This window comes from Cynara cardunculus, assembly GCF_001531365.2.
Source record: "Cynara cardunculus var. scolymus isolate 2C chromosome LG 5, CcrdV1, whole genome shotgun sequence".
Taxonomy (NCBI): Eukaryota; Viridiplantae; Streptophyta; class Magnoliopsida; order Asterales; family Asteraceae; genus Cynara; species Cynara cardunculus.
In genome coordinates this window covers 36,119,771-36,133,076 of record NC_037532.1, presented here as the reverse complement: position 1 = coordinate 36,133,076, position 13,306 = coordinate 36,119,771, and the positions used below count along the sequence as shown (strand labels likewise).

The 13,306-nt window shown below is 38.1% G+C and overlaps 2 protein-coding genes and 1 long non-coding RNA gene across 3 annotated transcripts in view; all 3 read right to left on the bottom strand.

The window, feature by feature from the left end:
* Window positions 1–12,822, bottom strand: part of LOC112513057 — a gene marked incomplete at its 5' end in the record, with an annotated part of 23,172 nt that extends 10,350 nt beyond the window's left edge. Inside the window, one exon of the mRNA XM_025119180.1 lies at window positions 12,730–12,822. Within this exon, the coding sequence (XP_024974948.1) occupies window positions 12,730–12,822 (93 nt within the window). The remainder of the gene's footprint in view (window positions 1–12,729) is intronic.
* On the bottom strand, window positions 5,739–6,780 carry LOC112513459. Its single transcript, XR_003069276.1, has 2 exons — window positions 6,605–6,780; window positions 5,739–6,022 (listed from the first exon to the last, which is right to left on the bottom strand). It is a non-coding gene; the product is annotated as an uncharacterized LOC112513459 (long non-coding RNA).
* Window positions 10,963–12,721, bottom strand: LOC112513458. Its single transcript, XM_025119733.1, has 3 exons — window positions 12,422–12,721; window positions 11,129–11,320; window positions 10,963–11,031 (listed from the first exon to the last, which is right to left on the bottom strand). Exons 1-3 carry the CDS (start codon window positions 12,551–12,553, stop codon window positions 10,969–10,971), a joined length of 387 nt encoding a protein of 128 aa, XP_024975501.1. The 5' UTR covers window positions 12,554–12,721; the 3' UTR covers window positions 10,963–10,968.
* Window positions 12,823–13,306: the final 484 nt, after the last annotated feature.

Sequence of the window (13,306 nt, the reverse complement as noted above, 5' to 3'; positions counted from 1 at the left end):
GAACGTTTTTTTTCTTAGTATTACGTTGTCATCACTTCGTCTCTTTCATCATGATTGACTTCGTTTTTTTACCCTTAATTAATTAATATACAACTTTGACGAACCAGTACAAGAGAAATGCGCCAAAACATGGGAGATAGACGTTGGTGATGGTCGAAGACGGAGACAGGGGAAGCCGGCAAGAATTTTCTCTGTGTATATGTGTATGTGTGTGTAATATGAATAATACATTACTTAATATAATCTATGCAATTGTATTGATTTTTAAACAAAAACGAAGGATAAAAAGACAAGAACTGCCTTGATTTAATGGAGTTACCGTTAGTAGAGTTATGACAAGTGACCTGATCCATAGGGGTGCTCAAAAACCCGAGGAACCCAACCCAACGCGAAATAACTCAATCGGAAGCAAGCCGATGTATGATCCAATTGTAAAAATTTCAAACCGTATGTATTGGATTGATATTGAGTTACTACTATTTGAACCCGACCTGACCCGATAAACTAGATATCATTTTATTTATTGGATTCAATATGATTGTTGAATTTCTATTAATATATACATTAGACAATTACGATATCACGTACGCTCTTCATATACACATATTTTCAATCTATTCACATCTCTATATAACTCATTCATATATATATATATTCAACAACTATGAACATATATATGTAAATTGAGAAAATTAATTGAATATGATACACGTAAAAAGTATGGATAAGTTGTATCAAATGGTTGATGATGAAAAAAAAGTTATAAATAGAGAAAATAACATATTCAAGATTAGAAGAATATTTTAATGCACCAAAGTATCAACCCAACCAACCCGTACGATTTCGGTTGAGTTAAGTTGGTTTGAGTTGAGTTGAGTTAAGATTTTTCAAATCACAAGCATTGGGTTGAGTTGTTCAAATGCCTCCAACCCGATCAACCCAACCCATGAGCATCCTTATCAATCCATAACAAAAGTGAAACGAAGGTGATTATAAATGTAATTGTTTCACTTGAGAGACTCGATCTATACCTCGTGTATAATTACAGGGACTAAATCCGTAATTTACTCAAATATTTATTAAAAAAAATAAAAAATAAAATAAAAAATAGAGTAACCAATCAAATTGTGGAATCCAACATGTAAGAGGCTTGTACGTTAACAAAAATTGCTTGATTTGGGATTCCTTAGCAATAAAACCAGTCCCGCCCCCCACATGTTTTTTGTCTTTATGCTAAGTCCACGTGTTTATTTTATAATATTTATTTTAATATTTATTTATTTTTATCATGCTTTATAAGCTAAGAGTTTTTTGTTTACCTCTTAATAGTTTCATTAAGTTGTTTGGCAGTTGCTGAATAATTTGATGCAAAATGATTAAGATGCTCTCATAATATAGTGTAAAAAGAAATATAATCGTGTGGTGATTGTTTACAATAAAATTATGACGCTTAATGGTTAAGGGAAACTCATGATATAAAATCATGCAGAGAGTTTTAGAACCATTAAGAGACATATTTTTTTTTTGCCAAACAAGATTCACATCTTAACGATTCAGATGTTGCATTTTAATGAAACTATTAAGAGGTAAACAAACAACCTCTTACGTTTCTTAATGTGAAATATAAGCATTGTTTACATATGAACTCTACGGTCAACCTATGAGATTGTTTTCTTGACGGAAACCATTAAATGTCTACAAAATACCACAAAAGGATTGACAACGACATGATGTTTTGTCTCGATTTTGAAACGAGAAAACTTTCAAAACTTTGAAAAAGACATTATCTTTTGTGGAAAAATATGCAATATACAAACTGTATCATATTATTTTTTCTGTTGTATCTAAATATATTAAATTTAGCACCGAATCAGTGAACCGAACATCACGGTTCACATTATTCCTGAAGCCATGAAAAATCCAAACTGGCCGGTTTTCGCTAATTGTTCTTAGAAGTCATATACGATGGTATTATATACGTTTTAAGTCTATGACATCATATCAGATTAGATTCTTTATATTAATCAGATTTTTACTATAAATTAATAATAACAAAATTTACAGTAGATTTAACTATATAATAGAAGACAAGTTACGGGTCTTATCCCCCAGCCTCAACCGTTGAGTAAGCCAAAAAATGCCCATTTACAATTGAGGTTCTTGAAAGCAGGTTTCATATGAGACCGATTAAGGTTGTCGATAATCAACTTTTTGCTTAGATTAAACTACATAATAGTAATAAAATCGTCATAATTATTTACTTTATTTTAATTTAAATTTAATACTCTATGGTCAAATCTAACTACCATTTTTTTAAATTTTTGAATCATTTTCATATATATATATATATATATATATGTGTGTGTGTGTGTGTTTGTGCACGTGCGCAAACGTTTCATGTTAGAAGTGGTAAATATTTGAAAAATAAGGTGATCATAACTTTTCATTTTGTTAACATTTGTGGCTTTAACCGTGAAGTATCAGATAATTCTTCACATGGGTACGCAGAAGACAGAGAGAGTTTCATTACTTTTACAAATAGACAACAAACGAGTTCATATGTGATCCCGTTAATTAGTTCACATATGAACTACTTAACTGATTCATATATGAACCAACATGTTCATATGTGAATCAGTTAATTAGTTCATACGTGAATCACAAGGGTTTATATGTGAATCAATTAAAATAGTTCATTTTTGAATTACACAGATGCACATATGAACATATAGTTTATATGTGGATCACAAAGATTCACATATGAACCCGTTTGCTGCATATTTATAAAAGTTACGAAACTATCTCTCTATTTTTTGCATAGTCGCAATTTTTGACCAATCAAATCTGCAATTATTGATCAGTCAAATCCGATCTTGACCATATGAAGGACCAATATCACTTTTTTACTTCTCAAATATTGACCACTTCTCAAAAGTAACCTTCGACTACATGTGTATGTATGTATACTACCTTCGTTTTAAAATAGTTGCCGACATTTTTATTGTAGTTTGTTTTATAATAAACGTTCATTTCTAAGAAATAACGAGCCATTTTGTCAATTATATCACTGATTTTGATCCTATGAAATTGAGAAATTCATTACTCCATCTATTACCAAGCATAAAATTATCATCTATTTAACGGTAAACCACATTTTTGGTCCCTTTAGTTTGTCGATTGTGATTTTTGTTTTTATAGTTTCAAAATTATAGACGAAAAACTACAAGAATGGTGTCTGATTGGTTTGAGCTTGACTTCAAAGGTCAAAAGTACCTGGAGGTCCCAGGTTCAAATTCAAGGAGGAATAAAAAATCATTTTGTGACCACGGAGGTTCAAATGCGATGACTCCAGACTATCTGCAAAGCAGGTGGTTGCCTTGAGATTAGTCGACTCGCATAGCTGATTGAATATTTAGGTTAATCAAAAGGTAAAACATTATAGACGAATCATCATCATGATTAACAACCTAAATGAGGGGCATTATAGTCATATCCCAATTTTCTTTTATTTTGATTTAAAAATATAATTAATTAATATATTTATACTAGAGTAAATTACATATTTCGTCTATGTGGTTATATAAAAATTATGGATTGAATTTTCTTTGATTACAGAGCGGGTCCTTGTAATTTCATTTTCATTATGGATAAGGTCCCTTTTGCTAATTCACTATTTTCTTTTAACCTCACCAAAGAAACCAACGACATATACAAATCCATGTACCAAAATTAAAAGCAAATTAAACCTTAATATCAACAATCTAAGGGGTTGCTTGTTTACCTCTTAATAGTTCCATTAAGAGACAATCTCTGAATCGTTAAGAGGTGAATCTTGTTTGACAAAAAAAAAAAATATGTCTCTTAATAGTTCTAAAACCATATGAATGAATCTGTATCATGTGCCTCCTTTTAACCATTCAACGCCCTAATTTCATTGTAAATAATTACCAAACAATTATTTTTCATTTTACATTATATCATGTGAGTCTCTTAATCACTCTGACCACTTAATTATTCTGCACCAAATCATTCAGCAACTATCAAACAAACTTATCAGACCCAAACATTGTTAACAACCCTTTTTTTCCTTTCCAACACCACAACATCTAATGCAAATTGACCAAATACACCGGAATTAATGGAACTCGTTTAACAGAATTAGCACAAGGAACCTGATCCATAAACGAAAATGAAACCACAACAACCCGATCCATAATTTTTATATAATCATCGGGATGAAATCTGTAATTTACTCTTTATCGTAATTATATAATATAATATTTAGAGTATATTTATATACGTAACAGGTACTCCTCCAACGCCCTTGCCCTTTACCCGGCGACTCTCACGGCCTCCTTCCTCTATCTCCAACGAACTAGCACCGCCACAGCCACAGCCACAGCCACGATATCCCCCTTCTCGTTCCCATGAATGCCTACAATTCCTTACACGGGGTTGCCGATCTCCAGTTCCACCGGTGCCACCACCAACATCCACCTAAAAAGCTAAACGAACCCGCAACCATAGACCTACCATCGTTGCAACCCATCTTCATCCCCTCTCATTCGACCACCTCCATCTTCTCCAGCAGTGGATAAAGTCCTTCCCCGTCTAAGGAACCATCGGCGAATAAAAATCACTTGACATAACTATACGAGGTACTTACGTAAATGTTAGGGGATGATTTAAAAGTAGAGGGGCGCCTACTTGAATTAAACTGTAGCAGGGCAACAACAAAAAGATGTGTCGACGTCTTATTGCACGGACATAAAGTAAATATAAAAGGAGTAAAGTTTCCAGCCATTCAGATCTTCTGCCATCGAGATCAACTATATCCAAGCCATTAAGACCTTTGGAGCTTTAGCCATACAGATCGTTCTAGCTATTAAAACCAACCCTTTAGCGATCAGATTTAGCCGTCGACCTTTTACCCATTCGTATCAACCCTTCGACCAGATCTAATCCATGGCTTAACCTGGTCCTTCCCGACAAAACCAGGTCCCAACGAAGTGTAGATCTATGCTAATCGGTCCCTATTACTTCTCTATGGATGCGTATGGTACACGAAACCGAATAAAAAACTTATTGTCTTGCATCTGACAAGACAATTACAGTGAGACAAAACATGACTTGACGAGACAAAAAGCTTTTTGTCCCACCAAAATAAGTAGAACAAAAATCAGTAAAGATAGAGATAAATTACTAAACAACCCGTATTAAAACTAGAACCTTCTATAAATCTTTCATTTGCCTACCTCCCTCTCGTCTGTCCAGTCCAATCCAATCTCGATCAATATTGTACAATCCTATCCGTGTACCAAACGCACCCTAGGTGAATGTAAACAAACAACAGTAAGGGAAGGAATAAATTTAATATACAAAACCCAAAAGAACTGGCACTCTACATACACACACAAAATGTGTGTGTGTGTATAGTCGGATGAAAACCACACAAAAAAATTGAGGAAGATGGTAGCCGTTCATCTGTACGATATGCACACGTGCATACAAGTAACTTGTCCTGTATGCACATGTGCATAACATGCACACAACCCAAGAAACAACTTCAATTACTTGTATGCATCTGAATTGAAGTTATTTCTTGGGTTGTGTGCATGTAATGCACATGTGCATATATGACAAATTACTTGTATGCACGTGTGCATACCATACAGATGAACGGTTTACCAGAGTCTTCGCATACAAGTACTTTGTCTTGAACGCACATGTGCATAACATGCACACAAACCAAGAAACAACTTCAAACAGATGAATGGTTACATGATGTTCCTCTATGAATGCGTGTATGTGTGTGTGTGTTGAAATCAATTCCTTGGCTTGTTTCGGGTAGGCAAAAGCTTTTCAACAAGTTAAAACATTGATAACTATTTCAACCAACAATGCAATGCATTCATTACACACCCCCAATACAAATAAGGAAGGCAGGTCTCATAAACAAGATGGGGGGCATATTTTTCTCCAAACCCTCAAACCACTTCGGCCACCAATCGGAGGTCTCCACCTGTAAACGTAATTATATCAAACGAATGCAAATTTTGCCGTATATAAATACTATATACGTAAAAAAAAAAGCAAAAATCAGTATAAGACGAAATGCATCAAAATGCAACAAATGATCTACAAAATGCATCAAGATGCAACGAATGATCTTGAAAATGCATTAACATGCAACGAATGATCTTGGAAATGCATTAACATGCAACGAATGATCTTGAAAATGCAACGAATGTTACAAGATCAGTAGATTATTGGTCAAAGGTGGATATAAAATAGAAAACTTTGAATGTAACTAAGTTTCAAACTTTCCAATTTGTATACCCATTTTGATGACATGGAGATCAAGTTTATCGTCTACATTGTTGTAAACCTTTTATAAAACGGTATCCCCACCATCAAATGGTACAAAATGAGCAGGTAATAGAACAAAACGAATACAAAAAATAAAATTTTGAAGCTTTGTTAAGAAAAAAGAAATTGTTACACAAAAAAGAAACTAAATCGAACTTTTATTACATTTTGATCCATTTTTTCCATTCAGCATGTCGAAGTGTCATCTATCATGTAACTGAAAAGGAGGACTCACCAGGCAACGCAAGAATGTGTTTCTACTGCCATGACGGATGACGTTTGTAATTAATCCGATCTCCATCCCACCCGCCATCGGGTTCTTTCCGCTTTGATACTCCGCTACCTGCCGCCATTTGCTGAAACAWCTTTAACTGYTCRTCGTCCATAGYTTGAGAACCAGCAAGAGGYATCGGTCTTAATCCRGAACCCAACTTATCGTCMGCACCRCCTCCGGGGCCAGYATTWAGATCYAGACCCTGGCTTCCCCATTTTCGACCATCAGGACCAACGTTACTCGAACCACCACCAGGCATGCTCATGAAGTATGGCCTATAAGGCATAGAAACCACACCGTTAGGTCCGACCAGCTGTGTTTGTGACGGAATGGTTGGGAAACAAAGRGTCCCACCGGATGATGAAGAATCCACATAGGCCGTTGWGACWGCAGAAAACGTATTTGAAATTGACGGTAGCGAGAAATTTGTTTCAAATGGGAATGCTGAATACTGAAATGGCATGGTTGACGGAAATGCAACTGCAGGAGAGGATGACAACACCGGACCACCCCGGAATAATTCGGGATTAAGTGAGGTACTAGCCGTCACGGGAGTCAACATTCTTTGYGKAACCGCAGCAGGAGMAACSGGATAACTCGGATCYCCTCKACCCGGAAGAATTGWCGGGATTGTGATTGCCGGGTAGGCATTGTTTGGCGGAAACCAAGGTGAGAAGTTACCGATATCCATATTGTTCATTCTGACATTCGGAACAGCCGGCAAAAACTGCATACCATTTTTGGAAAAYGATACTGATTCACMGCCARCTTCWTCCACRCCRGGTCCRTTRTTCAGGTCAAACCCCCGTGAYAAATTKGGTTCGGAGTTWAAAAACCCACGAGAMTGAAGTGAYCTTGGMGGYAATTGCTCWATGCYRCCAGGCCTACCACTGYTGAAAACMGAYARCYGCACAACATCCGRACTCTCTTCASATGCATTCAGATCAAGATCAAGCCTCCCGCCGCTAAGAGCACGATTGTTTTGGCCAGCATCMTCGACAACCCCAACATTCAGGTCAAARTCTAAAAGCGGRCGAGCCTGTTTACTGCTATGATTATCAGRAASCGGAACATCTGATGYCTTTCGAGGCTCTGCTGGACGAAATGCGCTGGTGGCAGCAGACCCTTTCCAACCGAGCTCAGCCTTACCTCTTGAGAGGTTCTCTGAAGAACAAAAAGGTCCTTTGGCGGCAGCAGCTACAGTAATCAAAGAAGACCGATTGCCATTATTAGAAGGTAAAGGGCTAGGTGAGTGGATGGCAGCCAAACCTCCCGAAATGGAAGACCTTTCAACCTCTCCTTGAATCCCATCATCGTTGGGAAGAACCTCATTCAGATCGAAATCCAACTTCACAGCCATATCTGCTACATCCGTAGGCTTTTCACACGATCTTAATTCTTGAATTGCAATTGCAGGAGGTTTGTCAGTGGGCACTGAAACACCAGGATTACGACCAAGGGGTTCATCGGTACGTTCAATACTGCGCTGAACTGATGCGCCAGAATCCATATTTTGTCGCTCGCTCTGTTCAGCGTGAACACCTGCCTTTTTGTCATCAGCATCTTCAGATTTTGGTACTAAATCAACATCACCACAAGAAGKGGTGGCTACTGTWGWRTTCTCAMCYTTYAGYCTGCCAYGGAGTTCTTCTRGCAATRCTAAGTTGCWGYTGCTTGRTTGTTTGTGGRCWAAYTTCTTATCATYYRCATGCATATCTGAAGAKGACCAAGAAGCTGATTCTTCATTRMYCTGTGTCTCAATCTTKGMACTWGTAGCAGCTGCGYCCGGMAGAACAWCRYYATTTTTTGCYGCTTTATCATCAGCACRTCCMGCATTCTTGTCTTCATCTGAWGATGKACTTCCGCTRTTAGGTTTCATATTTGAGAAATTAACACTTCGTGACCAATTWGGAGAGAATTTCCKWTGAYCTTCAGACTGAACAGCTCCATCTCCCTCTTTACAACCATTTATTTCATCTTCYATCAAACCAGCAGGCTTTACCWCTGGRGCMATAACAACAGCATTGCCATTTTGCGGCRAWTCTAYAACRGGTGAATCCAATCKTAWATYATCCTCMWGGRTYTTCAACTCACARCCAAATGATGCATCTTTACTGTCTCCAGAAATGTGGGTCGTAAAAGGCGGCGTCTGCTGCGGCGGTCTACTTTTTGTAGACAASGAGTCAACAGAACTAATCTGCTCCACCATTGTATGACCATTTGCCACACTGATATTATCTTCRCGCCTCAACTTAGCAACATTCGCAGAACACGAGTCCTCAGGTAAAGGTGAATTACTTTCAGGGGAACATGCGGGTGATACATCAGATCTTGACATTTCACCAGCAGCCACACTGGCAAGAAGATTCATNACATCAGATCTTGACATTTCACCAGCAGCCACACTGGCAAGAAGATTCATTCCAACATCATCACCCACAGAAGGAGACACACTTGCTTCAGAGAACTTGGCAGAGCTCTCTACTAATGCATTTATAGAGCTATAAGAAGCATCGTATAATCTTACTGGTTTTGGAGTAACCCCGGATGATGACCCACTGCCTAAAGATGCCTCAGTCATTCTACCACGATCGTCAAAGGGTAACCCAACAGTCGCCTCCTTAACTTCATCATGGCCAACCAATCCATCTTTTCCCTTAGGCAAATTCGCATCCATGTCTGGTGTATTGTTTCCCTGTAGGACATCAATTTTTCCACTTACCTTCTGATCATGGTGATCTTGCTTCTCAGAAGGTACCACAACAGAAGCCTTACCAGATACTGTGGAAGAGTCTTCAGGAGATTCCCCACTGACGGTTCGTGCAGGGCTTCGACCAGTGTTGGGCAGCCTCACAATAAGTCTGTGGCTGTTGCCATTATCTACAAGAGACACATCAGACACTCTCTCGGATGTATATCTAGTTGGTGATCCCTTTTCGGAGGCGACATTCCGATTCACAGAACCAATTTTTCCAAGACCCCCTTCCTTCTGAACTCCTGGGATTGTAGATCCATGGAAACCATTGCTTGAGTTCCTACTATGAGAAACGCTACTAGAGATCTTATTTACACTCGAGGACCCAGCAGCAGAGCTCCGAGCATCTTCCCTGCAGGAAGCCACAGTCTTCCCATGATCACTAGAACAAGACTGACTATTATTTGGCGATTGACTAGAACTGCAACTTCTTCCCTCTTTAGCTGCTGATGAAGGCATATCTGAGGATCCTCCCCCAGCTGCAGCCAGTGTCGACAATTTCGTAGAGCTGGGAGATGTTGGTGATTTGGAGATAGATTCACCGGAGTTATGCTTTGGTTGTTGAACTTTCAGTGCAGAAGGTTGTGATGTAGAACTCTTGGGAGCAACCTCAGAAGAACCACCTATCCGTCTACTACCCATATGAGAAACTTCAGACATCATTGACTTGCTAGGCCAGAAACCTCCTCGGCTTGTACTAGACTTTGTTTCAATGATATTCATTTCAGCTTCTACACGACTCTTCCATGTGCTGACTAGACTTCTCGCTTTCTTCTGAATTTCAGAATTTTTATGGCTACGTAGGTGATTGACAGACTTCCCAACATTACAAGTCTGTAACGCATGAAGGTTCACAGGTAACCTGTCCAGGGCACGAAGCAAAGAGAAAAGAAATTCCTCGGCAGATTTATTATTCTCTTTGGGACTACCATCACCGATCTTCCCCTTGTGGATCTCTTGAAGCCATTCATCCAAAACAGATAATCCCCTCAGCTGAACAAACCGACCTAGGCAATCAAACCTTTCGGTTCCTGAGATTACATCAACAAGCATTGCCCGGCAAGCCAGGTCTACTTTCTTCTCAGCACTCTCAGGTCGCATGAGCTGTATTAGTTTTTCAACCCCTCCAAAATTGACCAATCCTCCATTATCAGTGATCTTAGCAATCTCAGTCTTTATTATTTGTTCTGATCTTAGTTGACCAGAATCTGCATCATCTACTTTCGATAAGCGCTCACGCTTGATAGAGTCGGAATTCTGAACACTATGTTCTCTCTTTTTACTTTTCGCATGTGATGAAATAGAGGACGAACTATTCTGTACATTATCTGAACTAGGTTTTAGTTGTGCTGTCCCATTTTGACCATTTAAGGGTTTTGGAGAACGCCCTCCAGTCTGCACTGCTCCATACATTTCTATCCTTGTCTTATCTAATAGCTGGTCTACTTCTTCTTGTCGTTCCTGTGTCAAATAAGACTACATATCCAATCAAGATAATTTTCAACAGATAAGGGTGATATGAACAAGACAATTTGAACAATTATACTCACGTTAATGTAGTCTTGATCTGTTAACCACCATAAACGCTTGCTCTCAATATCATACACTCGCCGGCACACAAATGAGAATATCCCTGAAGGAAGTTCAACACCTTTAGGAAGGAATGTGACTTTACACGGATGGAGTAAAGATGCAGCAGGTATCTCATCCTTGTGAAACGAGTAGAAGACCTCGTTTGGTGCTGCTTCCAGCGGAGCACCTTTCTCAAGTTTTACGTCTGCAGGCCGATAAAGCCAGTTCACACTCAGACTTAGATTGTTCTCTTTTCCTACTATTAATCTACGAATTATACCAACAAATGGGAGGGAATTGTGGGATGGCTTGAACAGAGCACAGTCACCAACATGAATCTTTCGACCATCCTGCAAGAAATTAACCAGATTAAAGCAATTGAAGGTATTATTAACTCAGCTAAAAGAAGGATAAAAAATGGGATGAAATAGAGGCTATGTACACATTTCAAGAGAAAGTAGTGAAAACTATTTAGCTATATTTAATAAATACACTTTCAATCACAGTTAGTGTCATAGCAGTAGCTATAATTTTACAAGTAATCTACATTAACTAAGGAAACAAAAGCACTGTTAGATCCTAAGGGATATTTTTTGCATTAAAATTGCATACAACAACCCATATGGCCTAGTCACCCACCCTCAGTGTAATAGATATGCATCTAATGAGATTTAACAACACATAATCACTGGCAATGAGAAACGACCATAGAAAATGTAGTGAGGATGTTGGAGTTCCAGAGACTGCTCAAATTTGTGACCACAAAAACCGCACATCACAGAGAAAATTTCAAATCCGAAAACATCAACACAATTATCAACATACAGATTTTAAAAACAGCATCAAGATTTCAGAAAGCATTTGAATTTACATTTTGCCACGTTTTGGCGTCAAAGAATTATTCCGAAATCGATTACCCCAACAGAAAATAACTCTCATTTGATACTAATAGGCACACACACATCTAATACAAGAAATGAAAAATGTTTGACACCCAATGAAACATGAGGTGACTAATATAGGTCCAGTCTTGCGTACAGACTCGTTAATCAAATAGAGCCACCTTGACAAGCACACAGCAAGTGATCACCAAACTACCACCATGGATGATCCAATAAGTTAAAAAAATTATCCTCAAATCCGAAAAGAAATGCCATGTTTTGTATTGACGTACCCAGTAAATTTGAGTCAAGAGAAGACAGGTTGATTTTATAATGTAACAAGGGGAAAATACCATGAAGTTCCATTCAAACAAATTCAAAGTAATAGCATTCAGATATTATGATAACTTACAATAACACTCAAATAGATAAACCAATCAAAGAAGATATATAGATATACATACAATTACGGATAGGCATATATATATACACACACATATATATATATACATATATATATACATATATATATATATATATATATATTACTGAAATAAAATTTATATATACTTTGGAGAAAGAGTTAGTGTCAATGAATACGAAGGAATTGGAGGGAGCAGCTACAGACGGCGTGGAGGAAGATGGGACCGGCCACATGTGCCACCGGTKGAACCACAGCTCACCTTCCCACCGCCCATACATAATAGCCTTCTTCCATCATCATAATCAAAGATATCGCTTTTCTCAATAATCAAATCTTGTTCTGCGTAGCGCCCGACTACAACCATCAATTAACATAGCCAATTTTGTGATCCCCTTTTATTTAATCAGAAACCCTAGAATGGTTGAAATGATTGATCATGGAATATAGGATGCACCTGAACACCTCCAGATCGGCTATCGAACAACAGAAACACCGGAATACAGAAGATTAACCGATCAATAAATAATCCACGGCCACCGGGAATAAATTAGAATTAGGGCTTATATGAAACGAAACGATTTCTCCAACGAATAATTCGGATAATAGTATAGATCTATGTGGGATGTGAGAGTGAATTAGCGAAACGGAGAGATATTTGGCCGGATTTCGAGCCGGCGGACGGGAGAGAAACGGAAGAGCGAGCGAGAAGGGGGAAAGATGGAAGTTCGAGAGAGAGAGAGAGAGACGGGTGGTGATGCTACGCGAAACGGCGAAGGGCTGGTCAGGAGGTGAAAGTGTTGACCATTGTCACGGGCATGCGTCGTCGTTTTCTGTTTTTATCATGTCCTACGACGTCGTTTGGAGGCACTTTTATGACCAAATTTTTCCATGAATTTCTTAGTAATGTTTTTTAAGAATGTAAGTTATGATCTCTTATTTATCTATACTATATTATAATGCATTTGGCTAAAACTCTTAAAAACTCTTAAACTCTTAAAAACTCTTAAACTCTTAAACCCGTTCATCCCTAT